General features: G+C 47.0%; 1 protein-coding gene across 2 annotated transcripts in view; it reads left to right on the plus strand.

Annotated features, from left to right (window-relative positions):
* Window positions 1–223: 223 nt before the first annotated feature.
* Window positions 224–21,053, plus strand: part of LOC118506611 (homeotic protein ocelliless-like) — a 31,529-nt gene continuing 10,699 nt past the window's right edge. The window contains exons 1-2 of one of the 2 annotated variants that reach the window (XM_036043989.1): window positions 224–1,521; window positions 19,292–19,618. In XM_036043989.1, coding sequence (XP_035899882.1) covers window positions 19,447–19,618 — 172 coding nt within the window. In that variant the 5' untranslated portion in view covers window positions 224–1,521; window positions 19,292–19,446. Of the gene's footprint in view, window positions 1,522–19,291; window positions 19,628–21,053 lie in introns of both variants that reach the window. The other variant, XM_036043981.1, reaches the window with a different exon arrangement.

Genomic DNA, 21,053 nt, shown 5'->3' on the forward strand with positions numbered 1-21,053 from the left:
GTTGGGCAGAGCGAGCAGGAAGCGAAAAACGAACCGGGTACGCACGAATCGTCGCCAGCCCGCATCGCAGCTTCCGTGAGCGAGAAAGGAGATCGGGGGCCGGGGCCTGGTTGGCTGTAGCGTAAGCGAAACCGATAGCTGTACCGTGGCCCGTACGCCCCGGCTAAGGTGTCCGCCCGTAAATTCAGTTCTTACCAATGCTACGGGTTTCGGGTGGTTGGTGGTGTGCGTGTTCGGGCGCTGTTTTGGTGTGCGTGCCATTCCGTACCGTGGGCCAAGTGGCTCGCTGCCGGGGTTTCGAACGATTCGGGCCACAGCACAGCAAGCTCATGAGGTATGGTTTGTTTTTCTACTTAGTTCGACGCGACCATTCAGAAGGAGTACATGTGCCGAGCGGATTAACATTAATTATCATTTTTATTGTTGTTTGTTTAATTAAAAACCATCCCTAGTGGTTCAGTGGTTGTGTTGTGCGCGTGGACGGTTGTAAACGTGCGACTCATTCGCGTCCAGAGTGCGTGCACCGTCAGCAACAAGCCATTCGCGATCGTTTTGGCATACCCGAAAAAAGAAAAAAAAGACGAAGCAACGCTGCAACCATCCTGGGACTTCACTACCGTCAAGCGTGTGATTGATCTCCAGCATCAGGATCCATCAACAACAACAAGAAAGTGTTTCGCGCGATACGGGTTTGCATGATCTTGGGCCAGGTTTAACGTGGCTTCACACAACACCCCATATATACACACACACGCGCGCGTGCTTGTGTGTGTTTGTGTGCATCTGTTTGTATGTGTGCGCTTGTACGTGGTTGTTGTGTTTGTGTGCGGTGCCCCCAGGCCAGCGTGTTTGTGTGCTGCGGAGTGTCACCTAGAGCTCGCCTTGGGTTCGGGCGACAGATGTAGTGGCGCGTGAGTAGTCGCACAGGAAAGCCGAAAAGCGTGTCCACGAGAAGATCCACGATCAATCCAGCAACCAGCCCATCTAGAAACGAGGAATTCAAGAAAGTACATAGCAAACTGCACCGGTGCTCCATCGCTGCTGCAGTGCCAACTGCCAGGGGGAAAAGTGCTACCGCAAGTCGTTGGGTCGCTCCCCAAGAAAAGCTGTAATCCCGCGGACAGTGTCAAAGCCCAAGCCTGTGTCCAGCTGTATGTGTGTGTGTGTGTTTGTCGGTTAATGATTGTGGGTCTGTGAACTTCAAATGGTGTTTTTGCTAACTTTTCGGAAAAGTCTACGCGTGTGCTCCCGTGTGTCCGGGCTTACTATTACGATCAGTATCCTAACTATCTTCTACAAACCCACGGTCCGTACATGTGGTGCTTGTGCGTGAATAGAACGAGCATCCGGTGAAGCAGGAAGCACCCAACACAGTGAGGGTGTGTGAGCGTGTTTGTGTGCTTGTTTGTGTGTGTGTGTGTGCGCGCGCGCGCGAGTGTGTGCAAGCTGCAACTCCAGTGTGCTATCGTACATCCAATCAACATCAACTATCAAAGTGCTATCACAACGTCGCTGCGTAAGGTGAGTACCAGATAGCTACGGGCTCCACCATTTTTGTTTTCCTCTGTCTGCTCAAGAACTGCCGAGACTACCCGGCGGCAACTGATCCAGTAGAAACAAGCAGGAGTGTTTCGCCAGGACCCTCTCTATCCGTGAACAGCTCGTCTCGGACCAATGGCGCCCGAGTGCTATTTTTTTGCTAGCGGGCAAAAGATACATCAATCAACCGAAGAATCGCTATTGAAGGTAGTGCGCGTGCTAACGTTTGCCGAGTTTGTGTGTGCAACAATCAATTGGGGGCAGAGCGTGAAGTTACTAGAGATCGAAAGCGTCCCGTAGCGTGGAGACCCGCCGGGATTTGTAGGGTCTTAGAGTTTTAGTTTCTTGCTACGATGGACCTTAGTTTCATTTTTTTTTACCTTGAAACAATCAAGATTTTCTCATCAAGTTTATCTGATATCATTTTCCTTTGGTTTATTAAGGTCCAATACGTTCAGGGACCAATTCTGATGAGCAACATTTAAGAGTCGTCCATCAATCTTTATTGATTGTGGAATCTATACTTAATGTCCCATCTACGAGAACTTGATGTTCGTCGGCTAACAAGCCACCTACAAAGGTCTTGTTAGTGTTAAATGTTAAAGTTTCTTTTATTCTTAAAACCGAAGTGAAGACATTTCATCCTCAATAATAGGTTTTTTATTGCCTGTTTTTATGTTCATGTTAAGTTCTTTTGATCCGAACTTTATTGGGCCGTCCAAAAGGATGCGTACGATGCAGTTTCGTGTTGGCAAAAGGCGTTAAAAGAGCATAAAACTGGATTTTAGTTATTTTTTCGCACAAAGCTCAGCAAAAGAGAACTTCAAAAGAATTAAGAAATCAAAATGGCCCATAAAGAGATTTTTAAAGAGCTATCTTGAAGAGAACAGAAGTTAGCTGAGTTAGTAAGAGGCATTAGCTTCATTCACCTTTTCAAGAAAAGACAAGACCCAATGAATGAAAGGTTGAACTCTCTTTTCCACAACGTTGAGTAAAACGGCAAGGTGCTTCAAGAATATCCTGGACAACTCTGGGCATCTCTTTATGATTTCCTGTCGCCTACCAATTTCTCTACAACGTTACTACGGTGCAAACAAAAATTCTCCTTCCTGGATTAAACATCCTGAATCATTACATCATCATTACAAACCGTGGGATCAGTTCTTCAGAACGTCAGAGTTTTCCCACCGTTCTCAAGGAAGGTCCGAGCGCGCAACAATAGCGCATGGCCGAGAGTCCGCTGCATCCGCTGCATCCGTTCCTTTGTCCGAGTGCGTCGTCAGAATTTGGTGTCCCAACAAAGCAACACGCACCAAATGCTAGCCAAACCTCAGTTCAAGGGATCCGGCGAACGAAAGTTTCCACTATGAGCTGAGGAAATATAGCGATTGACCCGTGTTGCGCTACCTGTTCGCCGCTGTGTGTCCACTGGGTGAGTTATTTGCTGCCGTTACGTTACGTACGGGTTTCGTTCATTACCGTTTAGGAATCGGATCGGGAAAAAAAAAACTATGAATGGATAACTCGAGGGGGGGCATTCAGTGCACCCGCACACGAGGTGCCTTCCCATGTTCGTCCGCACACTTGCCTCTTCGGTTCGCAGGGTGACCCAGAAGTTGCCAGCGAAGGCAGCACTCGAGCCCGCCGCGTAGAAGCACGCGAGAAAACGAACAACCAAAAACCCAACCGAACGGGAAAAACTATTCAATTCATCTCGAATCTCGCCCGGTGCCGCGTGACTGCGAACGGCGAGAGATTTTTAATCAATGAAATATCAATCAATTCTCACCCCTTGGCTTCAGCCCCGAACCCCGAACTCCGTTCGGAAGCATGTGGCATGGGGAAGCAAAGCCCGGCAAAGACGGACCCGGTGAACGGTCTGACAGGGCCGACGCGTCAAACGCGTCATGTGTCATACACGTCCGCAATTCCTGCCCGCGCTGCTGCTGTTGCTGGTTTGCTACATATTCCCGCGGGTCCGAGATTATTGTGACGGTTTTTTGATTTCCCTACCGGATCCGCCAGTCACTCGGCCGGCCCCGAAGACGTGGGTGCTACGCTGGCAGCCTGCGCATTGCCCGGCTCGTTTGTCTCCGTTTGTTACGGATTGTTTGATTGAAACTTCAGCGAGAAGATGCCGAACTGTGCGGGCAGGACCTGAGAAATACTGGAACTGGAATAGTTGTCGTTTTTGTCTTTTTGGTGTTTTTTTTGGCTTAGGTTAGGTGTGTTTCTTGCGTATGTATGCATATATTGACCTCTTTAATGATTTCCAAAACTCCATTCCGATGCTTCGGAGTTGAAGCCTGGTACAGTCCACTTGTGCCACGGTAAAGGAAACGGCGGGCGAGAAAGAAAGACAAAAAAAAAAACAGCCCCAAGAACAAATCTTTATGAATGCTTAAGTGCTCTTTATCAATCGAGCAGAGGAGGAGACGAACGCACACGCACGCGGACGGAAGAAAAAAAAACCAGCAAAACAAAGACTCGAACCACACACATGCACAGACACGAATCAAATCGAATTCCGGACGAGCTGACGGCTGGCGGCCGAAGCCAAACCGGGGGACCTCTTAAGAGTGAGATCTTCACCGTCGTGGTTGTCGTCGTCGTGGTGGTTGTCACCCCAAAACGATCGCTTGATGGAAAGCGAATTCAAAATGCGACATTGGTGAGCTGTCGATATTTTGGTGGCTCCGGATATCGGACCACTCAATAGAGAACCCACCAACAAAACGAAGGCATCCCCCCAAAATGTCCACCTCTTGGACACACAAGAATGCCACCAACACCCACCTGAGGTGACTGTACCGAAGTTACAGAACGGGGCTCTTCCTTGGTGCTGGTGAATTCTGGACCCGTTGTAGACTGTCCCGTCCATAGGGCGATCATAATTATGTCATTCCCGCAATTTGCTGGAACTGGACCTTCGGTCCAGCAACTCTTCGTCTTTCAGGTCCGGATAGTTTTCTTGCTAGGTTTTTCATCCCGATGCTTCTACCGGGTGCGGAGTTGAGTGTGGCACATAAAACTCATCGCCCAACCCAGTCCCGAAGCACACCTTCCCGTGGTCCCGTGAATCGATGCGTTACATTAGATGTGTGTCCCGAGCTTTTACGGACGTGTAAAAGGTGTTTGAAATATCGCACCGTTTTGCTATTTTATTGATGGCTAAACTGGTGTTTGCTGGTTTGGTGATGTGATAAAGCAAATGGTTATTAGAATCGGTTTCGGTTGGAGTGCTCGGTGTGTGTGTGTGTGGCTGTGGAGTGGTGAGCTTCCCCGAGGAGGTCTAATGTGGTCCAAAGAAATATACAAATGTGTTGCGAGATTATTGCTCCATCGCCGACGGGTCGGTCCGGTGTGATGGTGATGTTGTTGGGTTATTTGTAAAACATTAGCAACGAAACAACTCCCCACACCGAGCCTTCCCACCTCCTCCCACCCTACCTTCCTGATCAAGCTCGATTTACGACGAGCAATCTGTACGGGCTACGGGATAACCACCAGGCCCTCTTGAAGCGTTGGTCTGAGCTGCTCCGGACCAAAGCAAAGCAAAAAAAAAGAGACTGATGACGTTGAGTGGCCGCTATAAAACAAATCCCTGCGCGCTCGTGTCAAACAACAAACCCGATCGAGCACCCTCCCCTGCTATCATCTTCAAACCGAACCGATCCGAAGCAGCACGCTGGCGATCCTTGCTCTCCCGGTTCTTGCGGAGAAGATGTTAGTCAGCAATCCATTTCCGCCGCCGCTGCCCGGATGAAGCAGAACGACACATTCGAACGCACAGCAACGAAGAATACGAAACTGCGCGACACGATCTATTAACATCGTGTAAATGAGTCGTTTACAAATCGAAACACCACTGATGCAGTGCACGATCAGGCGCTCTTTCTGTTTTCCTCTGCGCTCGAAATATTGTTCCACCCGTTTTCTTTGTCTTCTTTCCCCTTCAGCCGCTCGTCTCCCCCGCACCATGCTTTGGATGTAAAATATTTTTAAGAAACCTCCAACCTGTCCCGAGCCACACGGGCCAGCACCCGCTAACGCACCGAAGGCATCAGATAATCTAGAGTGACTTAGAATTTCCGAGGACCACGGCGATGATGACGACGGTGAAGGTGTGCTGCGCCCTCCTGGTTTTTTGACAGGGTTGACATTTTTGACACTTCCGTTGTTCGCGTCTGTTGGCGTGTTTTGTTTCCTTTTTTTTCTGTTTTGAGGGGGGGAGATGTCTGTTGTTATAACAGGGTTTGATTGTTCGCTTCTAGCCGCCTCGCTTTGGCGCTGCTACGAATCGGCTTGATCGAATCGGATCGAAGCTTTTTGCCTCGAATTGAACCCGTAGAACGAATGTGTACTCGGCACATTGTTGGACACGGATAAACACACACACACATACACACACATAGAGTCATGTCAGTTTTGGAGCAACTGCCATGGAAGTGTTCAGTAGGTGCTGTTTGTCGCGCAGGAGACTTTTACTTGTCATGAAGCGATATGATGATCGATATGTAGATCACCTTAATATTTTTTTACCGCTCTTTTCTCATTTGACTTTTCTTATTGAAACATATCAAAAAGGTCGAATGGAATACAAAAATAAAAAAAGAAATAAGAAAAGCTAACAATAAACAACAACACACCAGCGCATGTCAAAAACGGGGGTTCGTCGCTTGAAGTCTTTTGTTTTCTCGAGCCAAATTTGTTTTATCATTATTTTAAATTACTTTGCGCTTAGTTTTATCGTAAAGCAGCCATAATACAATTAAAGTTAAGTGTTTTTTTCTGTTTAAAACAAAGTTATTACTACAAGAAACTCAATAGTTACTTCAATCAATCGTATGAGTAAAATATAAAAAACAAATTATTTTATTTCGACGTCTGATCGTAATAGCAAATAAATGAATAAAATAGATAAATTATTTTATAAGACCCCTTTGGTGCTATTTGCCGTTTTGATCGGCAATGATAGGCTCATTACCGGTTCAATAAGGAAATCAAATCCTTACTTGCATAAATAGATTTCCTAGTGAATGCAGCTAGATGCAAGCCGATCAGTTACAACTTCAGATCGATGAGTTTTACCTAAAGTTAGCGCTATCATTTTTATTTATTTATATTTTAATTATTACGGCTAGAGACCAAATTGTCATTAATTTTATTTATTTATATAAATATTGCATGAAGCTTTACCAGCATACTGCTAGCAAATAAAATGTGTCAAACATATTCTTCCTGTAACAAGAGTTGAAGAAAAAAAAACCAACCAACAAGAAAACCCACCGATGAAGAGTCATAAAACCGTGCGCCTGCCTTATCGAATGCAGAAAGGCCCGTCGAGCGTTGCCTTCGTTGCTCTGCTGTCTGCTTTCGATTCATACTGTTTCGATTCTTCGCTGAAGACATCTTAAGAGGAGTGAGGGAATTGGGGGAAGGGAGGTTAGTGGAGTGGTGCGGGGGTCACTTAACCGTCACCCGCCGCTTGTGATGTTCGCTTTTATGATTTGCTGATAAAGACCATACCGCGATTTTAGGCGATGGTCCAATCGAACCTCGGTGTGGCCTGGACATTTGTTTGGAGGCTGGATGGTTTAATGTTAGATGGTTTTTTTTTTGTTTGGTTTTGTTTCGTTTATATGGATGATCCGTCGTGTTGTGGTTTTTGAAAAGGCGATAGGAGGAAGAAGAGACATGATTTAATATTTGGAAAAGTGTTACTAGTTTGGTAAAACATAAGTAAGTCTATTAAGAAGTGATTGCAAAAATTCCCTAATTGAGTGTAAAATCCAATTGTATGATTGCAAAGGGGCATTCAACTTTAAATAATTCTTCTAAGTGATTCAAATTCTAAGTGAAACCTTGGAAGTGTTTGAGCTATGTGGACTTTTATACAAACATTCTTCAGCAAATTCCTAAACCAAAAAAAAAAAACTCGATTAGAAATTGTGTCGCACATCTTGTGTCCCGTGCCATCTGTCCGCTTGTACTACATAATCAAGGAAGAATTCGGCACCCAACCCACCACCACCCCCCCTCCCCCTGAATCACCGGCGATCGCTCGCTAATGGTTCCGTCGTGTGGTTGGACGCAACAGTAACATCGCACCCGTGCGCTGTCGGCAAACCGGACAAGCTCCCTGTACAACGGCCGTTCTGTCTGTGCCTTTTGAACCGAGTTGCCGGGCGCAGGTGGATTATCTTATTGGCGGATCTGCAAAGAGCTACAAATCGCTTGCAGTGTGGCCGCAACAGAATTCCTGCCCGTCGCACCGGCGTCCAGAAGCGTTGGCTCGACTTGAAGAGTTTTTTTGAGGCTGGATGCTTCGTATTTGCGAAAACTTCCATTTACATCCAACCGCTCCTTTATTAATTCTGTGTCAGCCGTGTGTTTTTTCATCCTCATGTTAGGCTAAATTTTGTGGAGGAGAAATAGAAGCCAACATTAGCGGTTTGCGCATCGCCAACTTTTGAGCATTCCGGCATGCGGCATGCTCGATTAGGCGCCCCCGTTTGGGCGTTGCTGGAGCTCGTGCGCACCTTATCGCGGGCTATTTTCTGTTCTTGGCGGAGAGCCATCTCCATCGTTTTCTTTTCCACTTTCCGGTAAATGTATCTTATCCCTGTGTGTGTGTGTGTGCGTGTTGTTTTGTTTCGTTTTGCGGGATTTGGTTGTCAAATGTAAATATTACTAGCGGCGGCAGTGTCGGCATTGTACCTTGTTGTACATTTGTCGCTCTTTTTGGGTGTTTTTTGTACCTTTTTGGCTTGTGCGCTTTTCGTGGCGATTTCTGCAAACATAAAAAAAACAGAAAAGGAAACAAAATCCTTCCCCGAGTTCGCTATCCATGCTCGGTATCGGTGTCCAGTTTCCAGCTTCCAGGATTCGCAACCTTACCAAGCTTGCCTGCCTTTGCCGTGTTACGCTTTGTTTGCCAAAAGCGTACGATCTAACACCGATAAAGCTCAGCACGATCGTGGTATCGGATTGCTTGAGTAGAGATCGGCTGGCAGAAAGCATCTGACACCAGCGTACGCTCGACGCAGTTTTGCTCCGTCATCGATCCCTCCGGTTGGGCTGCCTAAAAGCGCAACGAGCGCAAAATTATGAAAATGCCAATCGACTGCTCAAATTTCCCTGTGCGCCGGCCGTTGTGAGAAGAAAGCCGACGGGTGTTGCAACATCAACCGTTTTGGCCCTCGGGGCGGCGCGTGTCGATGCGATGTGTGAAAATTATAGGGCGTGCAGTTCGGATCGGTTGTTTTGTTGTTGGGCAAGAAATGGCGCGCAAAACTTACGCTTTGCTACCGGGCTTGATTTCGCAAACCGATGTGAAGTGCCCACTTCCGGTGCTGGGACTAAGGGGGAAAGGTGTCCTGTGGCTGGGTGCTAATTTTTTCGTGCCTGTCTGATTGTGCTACCGGGGTTTTGTGTTGGCCCGATTGGTTAGCTTCCGGACGGTTTAATGCGAAATGGCGATGGCAGTTTTCGCGTTTCGTTGATGGTTATAGCTTTTCTTTTAGTGCCGGGGAGGGGGTTTTCCGGCTTTATTGTTACAAATTACGATGCCCACTTTCTATCGGAGAAATGATGGTGCAAGAAAGGGTTTTGGGCAGAAACATCGAAGAATCGTTTGTTGGATGGCTGCGAAAGGGTTGTGATTGATTTGAGGCGATAATGGATGAAGCTGTTTTTAAATGTGCTTTCCTGGTGGATTTCTTTATGAGACTGAGGTGAAGGTTGCTCCAAACTATCTTTACTTCATATTCTTACCCTTCAAAAACACTCCTTAATATGTTCTTCTCTTCAAAATTATGTTTATTATTTTAATACTTTGCTTTAATATTTTTTTGCTTTTGTTTCTCCCAACAATCAGCTTGCTTTGCCTTCATTTATTTATGTTTTGTTCTTTATGATGTTGAAACCAAGTGTTATTTTTTATTCTGAGAATTTTTCGTATTGACAGGATTTGTTGTGTCTTCATTTATTTATTTTTATGTGTGAAAAAATCCATTTCTTTACATTTATTTGTATTTTTGTAATGTGGTTTTGTGTCCTGTTCACAGGAAACATTTGTTTTCTCTTGAGCTTTTTTGTTCAACATTTGTTTGTGTTGTAAAACTCGTTTGTTCAATCTGTTTCTTACTTTCAATACATGTTTTTTCTTCACTTTAAATTTGTTTTAACGAATCATTTGCTTATTTAGCAAATCTTATATTTTCGAATCACGTTAATTTTTATATGCTTTATGTTGGAACCTATTGTTTATATGTTGTTGTTTTATGTTCTTTTGTAAAAGTGAAACAAAAAAAGTTTCCTTTGAAAAGTCTGTTCTTCTTATTTGTTTCCTTCTTTATTTGACATCTTTTTGAACAATTTAATCATTTAAAATTTGTTAAATACCATGTTTAGCTGTTTTTTATATGTGCTTCTCATTTACCTTTGGTTTATTTCGATAATTATTTACTCATATTATTGAGATGAAATTTAATACTTGCTTTGTAAGTATTTCGTTTAAAGCAATCATCAATTTTCGATCAAATTTAAATAAAATAAATTGAAAGCGTTGCAAAATTTCTATATTTGTTTTCTTGTTCGCCATTTATATATGATTTGCTTCTAAAGATAGAATCATTTAACGCTTCACTTACCTAAAAAAACATACAAACATATTTTACCTTTCTAAAACAAAGAATATCATTTGGCTTTCAAAATTCTCTTAAAACTCTTTGCTAACTTTATTTATCTTTTAGCCTAAGAAAAAAAACTTGTTTACCCCCTCTTTACCTTGTTGCCCACTGTGCCCTCTGTGCCGGCACATAGAAACACAACCGAATGATCTAAACTCCACCAGCTCAAACGGCTCCCGGTGGCTGGTGAATCGAATCTCTCCCGACGGGTGGCTTTTTGGGCCCCCTTGCGGTGAAATGGGACTCCCGAACCCAGTGTTCCGGTCTTTCTATCCCGAAAACGAGGTTTCCTTTTCGGTACACCCGGGTGAAAGAAGAGAACGAACGAACTCCCAAAGAAAAAAAAAACGCCGAATCTGAATCATAAAAGCAGAACTACATAATTAATTATAATCCTCAGTAGCCGGACCGGCGGGATCATAAATATTTATTTATACGTGCGTATATTATGTATGCACACATACGCACGGACACGTACACGGATGGAGAACGAGAGGCTCGCACATACACAAAGTCCTAAATGTGGTGGCCCTTTCCACCCAATTCTCTTCGTCAGGCCCTTTCTCCTCCTCTTGTCGGCTAACAACGGTGCGCAGTCCCGAAAATTTTTGTAAACACACATTTTTCTCTACAAAATCCCACCTGGGAAAGGATCGTGTGTGTGCGTGTGTGTGTGTTAAAGGCTGACATTAAAGTATGCTAGTAGCCGCATTCCACCGGCATACCAGCGTCGGTGCGTTGTTCGCGGTTGTTGATCAATTGCATTTAAATTAATCTTAATTATTAGATGCTTTACCCCCCTCCCCCCCCTTTAGGATGTGGGTGTGTGAGTGTTTGTGTGTGTGTTTATTCTTACCACTGTACTGCTGCTTCATTTGTGATCGTACCGCGGGTTTTCGAAGCCGCCGGAGAAAGCAAACGAGCAAGGATTTGCTCCGGTTTGCCAACGCGTTTCGGGCACCGTCACCTATGTGAATGGCCGGTTTTTTCTTTCTCGCTTGTCATTCAATTTAATCATAAGGGGTTTTGAACCGGATTGTGCCGACGGTGAACCATGGGGAAACGATTTGAATGTTGGGAAACGCCAAAAGTAGTAAAAAAAAACAATGAAAGTTTTTTAAATAAACTCGAAGAACCATTAAACTAAATTATTAATAATTTAATATTTTCAATTATATTTTTTGCAAAATATTTTTTTTGCTTACAGTAAAAAACATATTTTGCCAACGCCCCATACAATAAGATTGAAAAAACTCAGGAGAAGCAAACGAAAAACAAAAAACGCTGGAAAATGATGAAGCTCGAAAATGATCAAAATCATCAGCTCCCTTACCTGCTCGAAACGGTAACGGCACTTCAAAACTAACTTCTGGTCTTTTTAGTCGCTGGCGGGAGAGAAATGAGCATAATAAATGCTCCGGGGAGGGAACCGTGGCAGCCGCGAAGAAGCAACCTTGGAGGAAGGCAAAATAATCGAATTTTGTATATAGTGCTTCTCGCTCTCGCCCGTTGATTTTGGTGGAGGTCGAAGCGAAAAAGCACCAAAGACCTGCTAGGGTGTTTGACATTTGTGACCCCCCCCCCCGATCCCTCCTAACCAGCACGTTCTCGCCCACCCCCGTTTTCCGAGCCAGAGAATGAGCCCGAAGCCACCTTGACAGTAATCAAGGAATCTGGGCGGCGTCGGCGGATATCAAACGAATTTCGCCCTTCCCCGAACCACCAGACAGTAGAACGATCCCCATCTTCTCCCCCTTGGATGGTGGATGACACTCGATCATATCGTGTTGATTTCCGATCGCACCTCCGTAACGTCGGCAGCCCAGACACAAGTATGGAAAATGGTCTTCGCCCTTTTTTTTCTGCCGTATTTCATTTTATTATCACTCGGAGGGAAGGAAACTGGTTTCTGGTTGATGTGGGAACGGGTGCTAGGGTGGGTGTTTGTGTGAGGGGGAAAGCAACACATTCTTGGGCCACTTTTCCTCCTTCTCTTCTAGTGTCCTGTCACGGTGGAGGTGATTGGGAGGAAGATTTTTCTTCCCGGCCGCGAACAGAACCGGGGCAGGAGTGAGGGAAATATTCTTCTTTTTTTTTAAATCTTCTCGGTGTATTCCAAACTGAACGTTCTGGTGTGAAAGGGATGAAAAAAAAGTATACATAAATAATAATAAAAACGAGATATAAATTATGAAAAATATGACGATATTATACGCTACCGTATTCATATTTTCCTACCATCCCGTGAACGCCTTCGCGGCTGTCTAGAGTAAAGGTGTGGGTGAGACGACGTGGGAAGGAGTTAGGGGGGGGGGGGGGGTGGGATTGGAATCGCTGTAGAACGAACCAACCTGAAGAATGTGTTGGCCGGAAAGGTAGAAATAAAAATATGAATACCGCAACGCAACCACTGATTTGGATGCTGGTGGTGTGGTGGGGTAGGGGCAGGAAAGGAGGGTGGTGGGGAGTGTCCGGCAGGAACAGAAGCAAATATTTTTATTGCGTCCGAATCGATTTAGTAGCGGGCGGGCAGCGGAAACCGGGCTTGAGGCGTTGAGTAGGGCTGTGGGCTGAAGGGGTTCATCGCTTGGTCGCTTGGACTGTCAACGGCCGTGTGAGATGCTGCGCCGACCAGCAATCGGAATCGGCCACCCGTCGGTCGATCGCCCGCCAAAAAAAAAAAAATGCCGGGGTGCGCAAGGTGCGAATGTCTAATGAGATACAATCTGCCCCGGGGCGTTCGTGAGGCTTTTGTCTGTGCCGGCGGGTGGAATAGATCCCTCGAGGCAGGGTTCATCGCTTGCAGTCGGCGTGGCTCGAACGTAGGGTGGAGCCTGCGTTGGGGGTTGTTTCCATAATTGGATATTTTTATTATAAATTAATTTGGAGCGAACTCTGCTCATTTTTTGGCGAGTGCTCGACATTTCTAACCGTCTAGCAAAGAAGAAAAACAAAATGCTGGTGAGAGATCGGAATCAGCAGAGAAATGTCAGAAATTTTGATTGTGAAAGAATAAGACTCAAAACAGGGGGAAAGGAGCAAAACGACAAAATATCGAAGCTCGAGAACGAACCTTCGGCCAGCAGCGAACAGCGGTCACGAGCCTGCCCTGCTCGTACGTGGCACGACCGGGAGGTTTTCTGGTTGAAAACCGAAACGAAGACGTTTCGGGATATAAAAATAATCGTAAAAATAATCAACGGCCAATATCAAGATTAGAAGATACAAATTTTTTATCGCCTCGCCTCTCGCGGGTAACCGATCCGATACCGGTTGGGGAGCAGGAGAAGAATTAGGTGGGAATGGGGATTGTGTGAGACTCCGCACACACACGCGCATGCCTTTGCCGGAATGTGTCTCTATCTTGGGACGGCTTTACATTGGGCAGCAAAGTTAGTAGCAGCCTTTTTTGCATATTTTGCCCATTTTCTCACAACGGGGCGTTGGGTGTGTGTGTGTGTGTATATGCAGGAGGGAATCTGACACCCATCAGGTTCGGCTTTCTTGGTAATTTTTCGGTAGGACCCAGTAGCACCTTAGCGCGGCTCGTTTTGTTTTCACACGTATCTAGAGGGAGAGAGAGAAAAAAGCGGTGGAAAACAACAAGCCGGTAGCTAAATCTCCACCTAAATTACGGGGTGGTGGGGAGTATGGGAGGCGTAAGGGGGGGAAGATGATGATTGAAGATGAGGTTGAGGGAAGCATTGAACCGCTTAACCCGCACTGTATCAGATGATGAGCTGATTGGATGGCTGTTTTCTTCAATCAGGCGAATCTTGTACTTGCACGGCTGTCTTTCATTATTCCTTCCGCGCAATCGCCATTGATGCTTGCTGGGCTATGAAATCGCGCTCATAAACTGCGAGCATCACATCAGCTTATTTTGGACCCAATTTTACAACGCTCCGCTCTTGTTTTATCCTTTTAAAGGCGAACTTTGCTCGAGTGACTTGCGCTCGAAAAGTAGTAAGCGACGAACCCCGCCCAGACAGTGCCACGCTTCGTTTCCTTGAAGGTGATAAATGATTGCAGCTTCCCGAGGCGTAACGATTTCGTCACAACATTCTTCCCCGCCATCCCTCCATTCCTTCCACCCCCATCCTTCATGGTTATCTAGGTCGCCACCTGTTTCCTTAGAGTGGAAAGAAAAAAAAAAACAAACATATTCCAAAACTCAAATCGCAACCAACGGCTGTGATATGATCGCACCAATTAGGGTGTACTCTCTAGCGCCCGGTTTACTTTTCGTTTCCACCTTCCCTACCCACGCCGTGGAATGCCGTATGCCGTTGCTCCGTAACGCGCGGTGATTGATGTTGTCACCTTCGCCTAGTTCGAGTTTCTCGCCGTTGTCACCAGCCCCGAAAGCCGAAAATAGCGTGGAGAGCAACAACAAAGCTAGTCTCACGATTGGGCTAAGGTGTCGGTACGGTTGTGGGCAAGAAGCTATCTGATCGTGGTGGCGCGGTGCTGGGAAGTCGCGGTAGCTACTCAATCATGCTCCTCGTTTATGCCCACTTATGTAAGCAAACTTAATTAATGCAATTAGTTGCATTCGAGCGCCGTCTGCTGCCCGCCGCCGGTCTCCTCCCCCACCGTGGGCCACGCTGATGGACGACCCTGACGGGTTCGATCGGTCCTCGGAACGAGCGAGCGCCAAACGAATGAAGAAAGCTGTACTTGTTTTGATTGATTTCATTTGAATAATCGAAACAACACGAAACGGCACTTTTTCTCTCCGAGTCTCCGACGGTGTCTGATACACACGCACACACACACACAAACACAAACAAATACCACGGTATGGATGCTGCTGGCCTTGATTTCGCTAGCCACTGCAACACAACATTTCAATAAATTCTTATCCTTTCTCAACAACGTAACCCCGCTGTCTGTTTGTGTGTGTGTGTTTCTTGATGTGGTTGACTCAGTCGTGTGTGTGTGTGCGTCTTTTTGTGGCCCCAAGAGTGCACATCCGTGCGGGCTTGTGTGAAAGCGCGCCGCCAGCCGACCAGCCAACAAACGACAAGATGGGTTATAAATCATCGATCGAATAAGGGCCATCGAGCTTGGTTGGTGGATGAAGGAGGTGGAGGGGAAGGGTGGTGGCTACAAGCAGCAAGCAGCTTGTCTAGTCCGTGGCGAGGTGGCGTTCCGGGGCGGCATAAACCTGTCCGGAATGTAATGGTGTCACTTCGGATCGGTGCCTGATTACGCCCGTCTGCCCGTCTTGATAATTTTGGAATTCAATCCGAAGAAAACAGACCTTACAACTGCACAAACACACACGGGCATACACACACGCACACAGAGGAAATACCGGACGGTGAAGGCTGGGGATGCGATGAGAGTGCAATAAAAATACGCGCAAGCGCAAGAAGAAACAGGGAAGCAACAGACAGCAAGAGTTGAATATTTTATATTGATTCGTTTTGGTGTTCGCTGCTCGTGTGGCGGTTTTTTTTTTTTTGGAGCAGCAACGACCGGGGACGTTTAACATAACCTGACTGCTGCCGCTGACTCAACCGATCCGATAAGCGCGTCACCGGCCAAGCGCCAAGCGAAAGCGACCGACTGCAACTGCAATTACCGACCGCTCGGAAGCAGAGTGTCGTCCACGGCAAACAGATTGCGCATGATCGTTACCAGCCCGGCCAACGGAGCACCGTACTTGGTTACGATTTACAGCTTCTCACACCTCATTACAAGTCGCTGGCCCGTGATCGTTCGGCATCGATTATTGGGGGTCCACATTTTATTGGCCTGTGCGTCTGTTTTGTTTTACGCAGGTTCATGGAGTCTCGGGAGCAATGAGGAAAGAACGCGCGCGAGATTAAGATGTGCTGGGTACGTTCTTGGTTGTCAGGATGAGTCATAAATAGTTTCCTCCTTTTTAACACGACTCGTCCCCTCATTTCGTATGCATAGCATTCTCGGCAGCATGGAGTGCATTTTGGTGTATTCGATCGATTGGTTTTCTATTTCGTTTCGTATCGAAAACGTGGGCCTCCTGCTATCTCTTTGGTAACTACCAAAACTAGCGTAGGTGAAGCCGACGGCTCAGCTGATATGCAAAGTGTTGTAAGCCATTAGCTTGATGGAATACAAACACCCAAAGCAGAAGAAAACTACAGAACATTTCTGATAAACAAAAAATCAATTAAAAGCATCGGCCGCCCGTTGCCGCCTTGCGTTATGCAATCCGCCATACGTAAGCGTAAAATTGTTCGCTATCAAGCGCTGGCAACTGGTGGCCCACTGTAAACAAAGTCCACTTTTCTTTATATAAATAAGCACCCACAGAGGAAGCAAACCTGCAAAGAAGAAGCGAGAGAAAACGATACACACACACACACACACAAAAAACCGAAACAAAACTACCCATGTTTGATCTGCGGTTGATCAGATTAGGCGAAATTAATTTGATCTCTTAATTTTATTAATGACCGACCCGCGTGAGCATTCTCGTTCGCTCGTCTGCCCGTGCGTGCGTGTGTGTGTGTGTTTGCTTAAAGGCGCCTTTAAGAGCGATGGTATCGATTACAGTGGCGGCTGTGAGTGATCGTACCCCGGGGCAAACCGCCCAGTAGCCAGCAAATGGGCGGCGGCGGCGGCGGCCCGTCCTTTTTCGATGGGAAATCTCCGTGGATCGTTTATCTTATCCGGGGTGGGCACGCTATCTGATTCATATTACATCGATTTAAATTGCCCCGCCGGGTCACCTCCACTTTCCCTCAAACACGCACAACCCTCTTCCCCCTCTTACTAGTGGTCCTCATCGGTCCTTGAGAGATGAGGATTGATTAAGTGATTATCTGCGGAGGTTCGTCGCTTACGCCTTCGCTTAGCTCGTTCGTGTTGTTATTCTCTCTATCTCTCTCGCTTTCACCCGCGTATGTTTAGCATTCCCCGGGTTCAGTTTTCGGAAAAGGGTTTTCTTCGTGATGAGATGATGTTTTGTTTCTTCTGTTGTTGTTTGCGTTCAGGTTTCTTCCTTTTGTTTATTTATTCTATCGCTCTCTTGACGTTTTCCTTTGATTTTCTTGTTCAATCAATTTGACGGTTTTTGTTGTTGTTGTTTTATATGGTCCGGCGCGTGTAGTTTAGCGCGATCCGTTCGGCAATTATGATAGCCGGGTGGTAGGCGCCACCACCACCACCACCAGCGCACGAGATTTATGACGATGATAAAGTCTAAGGGAAATCAGTGTTTTGGAATTGTTGCGAAGCACAGACCACAAACAAGGGCCTTCAGCATCCCTCGGAGGGAGGTTTGCCCTTCCTCGAAAGGGATGGTTGAGATGGTTTTATGGTACCGAAATTCCGCACACCAAGGCCCAGGTTTGTCCACGGACTGGACCACACACCGGGGCACAAGCAACGTACCGAAGCCCCCCTTCTTCGGTCACTTGTGAAGGTGAAGCCGGTGTAGCATGCTGTCAGTTTTCTAACGAGATGACACTCTTGACTACACGCGACGCACACAACAGTCAGCGTTGTGTCAGCGGGCGCGCGCCCGCACTCTCGCCCGATGAGTTCGCTCGCACCGAGTGTGAAATAATGTTGATTCATGGTCGTACGTTGGCCACGATCTCAGCCGCGTCGGCTAATTGAATGAAATTTATTTACCTGAGAATTGAGCAGAATGATCAAAAGCAAACATATACGGACTGTGTGTGTGTGTGCGAGCACAATATTTACGCTTTCAATCAATGCAGTGCACTGTCGGCTTACTGAGGTCTCCTTCTCTCGCTTCTCTCCCTGCGTTTATGTGCAGAAATTGACAAGAATGCATACCATGCTCACCAAGTTGACAAATGCAAAGAACGTGCCCGAAAACAAATGAAAATACTACATCAGGGAGGAAGAAAAAAAAAATCCCGGCCAATATCCCGAAAGGTCTCGCCGTTCCTCGGGCCATGGTGGTATGAATAGTTCGGCCTAAACCATTGTTCCAGTCACGGGCGAGAGCACCGAGCACGTTCGGCTTCCCATTCCCATTAACGCAAAGCATGATCCTTTCCGCCAAACCGCAGGAAGTCTCTTACCGTTTCCACAAAAGTTTTGTCAAATGTTTGAGGTACGAAAAAGCCTATCAGTCACCCTCGATTTCTCGAACGCTTCTGCTGTGGCCACGGTACGGTGCAAATGAGCGATACCAAGTTCGTTGCCAAGCGACCGTCCACCGTTACCTATCGGTGACGAAAATTTCCAAACCACCAACACTACCGACTGCGAAGATGCACGACATCAGCGCGAATGGAATGTGGCGCTCAATATTACGCCCGGAACGCTCTCCGTCAGCCAGGAATTCGGTCTCATCGGGTAATGCCTCAACCTCGAAAACGCCTCCGAGTGGCGTCCGCGTGTCCTACAACGGTCGGACAGATTCCGTGCGGGTGATTAGCGACCGAGGTTCGCTCGAGCGACCGGCTCAGATTCCGTCCTGGCTGTGACGTGAGTGACGAAATATTTCCCATCACGGGTGACACGAACCTTTGCCTGCCGATACCTTTTTAATGGATTATTTATGTTCGCTCGCTTTTGAGCTTGTGTGTGTGTGTGTGTGGGTTGTCAGGTTTTCGGATAACCAATGCATACCTGTCTCTAGCTTCTGTGCGACAACATACCGGCAGACGGTGTCTATCAGAAGAAAACAAACAGCCTACGGAGCTTTGCGCAGGAACAAACACGGGGGGGAAACAAAAAGAAGAACGGTGGGATTATCCCTTTTTGCATCCCGGGATCTCTGGTTCCCTTTGGAGTCGGTGAGCGAGAGCAGGATTCCTCGGGAATCCTTCGGAAAGCCCGATTAGCTCGGGCCACCTCAAGGCCCGGTGAATAGTGTGAGGTTCGGCACGGCTAAGGATTATCCTGGTGCAGCTATAGTGTTGGGTCAAGGTCGGGAACCTGAGGAAGCCTTTGTGATGGCTTGCCGAAGGCATCACCGCTGCATGAAGCATGAAGGTTCACCTCGTCCAGTTCGAAAGAAACATTCCACGCACACTAAATACTCATCCTCGTTCGTTCTTTTCTTTTTCATTCTTCTCTAACTCTAGAGCATAAGCAGCGCTAGCCGAGGAAGCGTGGTCGTGAACCGTTGCAACGTAACGCCAGCACCGTGAGCAGCTACGCGCATCAGTACGCGTCTGTTGGGGGTCGGTACTGCCAACAACACCCATCCACCGTGGCGCTCCACTCGACCGAGGCCCTGATGGCGGGCTTCCTCAAGTCGTCCGATCTCGGACCGCACCCGCACGGGTACGGTACCGCCCATCATCCACACCATGCCCATCCGCATGGTCCTTTACCGCCCGGAATGCCTATGACATCGTTAGCCCCGTTCGGTCTTCCCCACGGGCTAGATGCTGTAGGATTTCCGCAAGGTATGTGGGGTAAATATTCGCTTTTTTCTTCTACTCTAATTAATTATAATGCTCAAACGCCACCGCCTGGTCGACGGACGGAAGCTGCAAAATTATATGCAGGATAAGGTTACTGAGGACACAACAATGGCTAACGCGTTTTGCCCTTCCCAAAGCATAGTATTGCGAAGGGAGAAGCAATCGAACGCAAGTGAGAGCCTCTAGTCACTTAATCCCGCCACCACGAACATCAGTACCATTTCAAAACTGGTAGCTTCGTTAATTTTACAGCTTCCGTCTGATCATCTCCTCTCCAGATACAGCCTTCATCCACTCCAGCTGTTCCACGCCTGGAGCGCAATCGCACGCCGCCAATGTCTGAGGGATCGCTCTCCTCTCCAACGAGGTGGATCCCTCATCCTGGTGTGGATGATTGATTCGTATTTCTACTGTCTACGGACATTGCATGCTTGGAGAGGAGTGCCAGCAGTTATAACCCCTTCCCCCCACTTCCCAAACTCCCTACTCCCAATCTCCCCACCGTCTCCAAGAAACCACCACCATTCCTTGTCATTCCAATGTAGTGTCCAAGTGCAGGTAGCAGTAGTTCCGTAGCTAGTGTTCACTGTCTGTTATCTGAAACGAACAACAAAAAATATACAAAAATAACTCCCCCTGGGAAGAGCACAAGCTGGAACACCGAACCGAACGACCGAAGACGTGAAGTTTTGAAGTTGAAGGCATTGAGCGTCGCCTACTGCACACGGCTCCGTCCAAAATTACGCTCGAGTGATCACCGTGACAATAATTCATCCGTCACTTTGCTGCTTCCCTTTTGCAGTTCTATGTATCTACACGTTTATTTTGTTTCTCCGTTTCTCCAGCGTTCTTCCAATTTTTCGGACTTGCCCGGGTAATGGCGGTACAAGGCAGAAGAAGGTAGCTTCTGAAGGTTAAAAGCAAGCCGCCCATGTTGCCCTTCTTATTTCACTCTTTTTTTTTATTCTTCTTAAAGACGCCCCATCAAAAGCGACACGCCGCCACGCCAGGTCCACGGATACTGGACGGTTTTCGGTGGAACTTGGTGGGCATTTTCTTTCCCCAACTTGACACCGTTCCCATGACGTGCTGACGGGCGAAGGATCCAGATCTCTAGATCTGGCCGGGTAGATTGTTGTTGTTGTTGTTGGTCTTTGCTTCCCTTAGGGCCGCTCAAAGCTCCAAACGGGAAGCGGCAACTGACAGCAATGGCGCGAGCGCCTGCCCGAAACCGAAGTGCTAGACTGACAGAAGCGGCGACCCTCTTTTAAGATGGCGATACGCAAGTCTCAGAATTTTTGTGTGTGTTTTTTTGTTGTTGGTTGGGAGCTCCAGAATTCTCAAATGTTTGACGTGGTAAACTGCCCAACTCCAAAAAATCGTGGTGGACATTCACTCTGCCACGGGAGATGGTAAT

This window comes from Anopheles stephensi, chromosome X, assembly GCF_013141755.1.
Source record: "Anopheles stephensi strain Indian chromosome X, UCI_ANSTEP_V1.0, whole genome shotgun sequence".
NCBI lineage: Eukaryota > Metazoa > Arthropoda > Insecta > Diptera > Culicidae > Anopheles > Anopheles stephensi.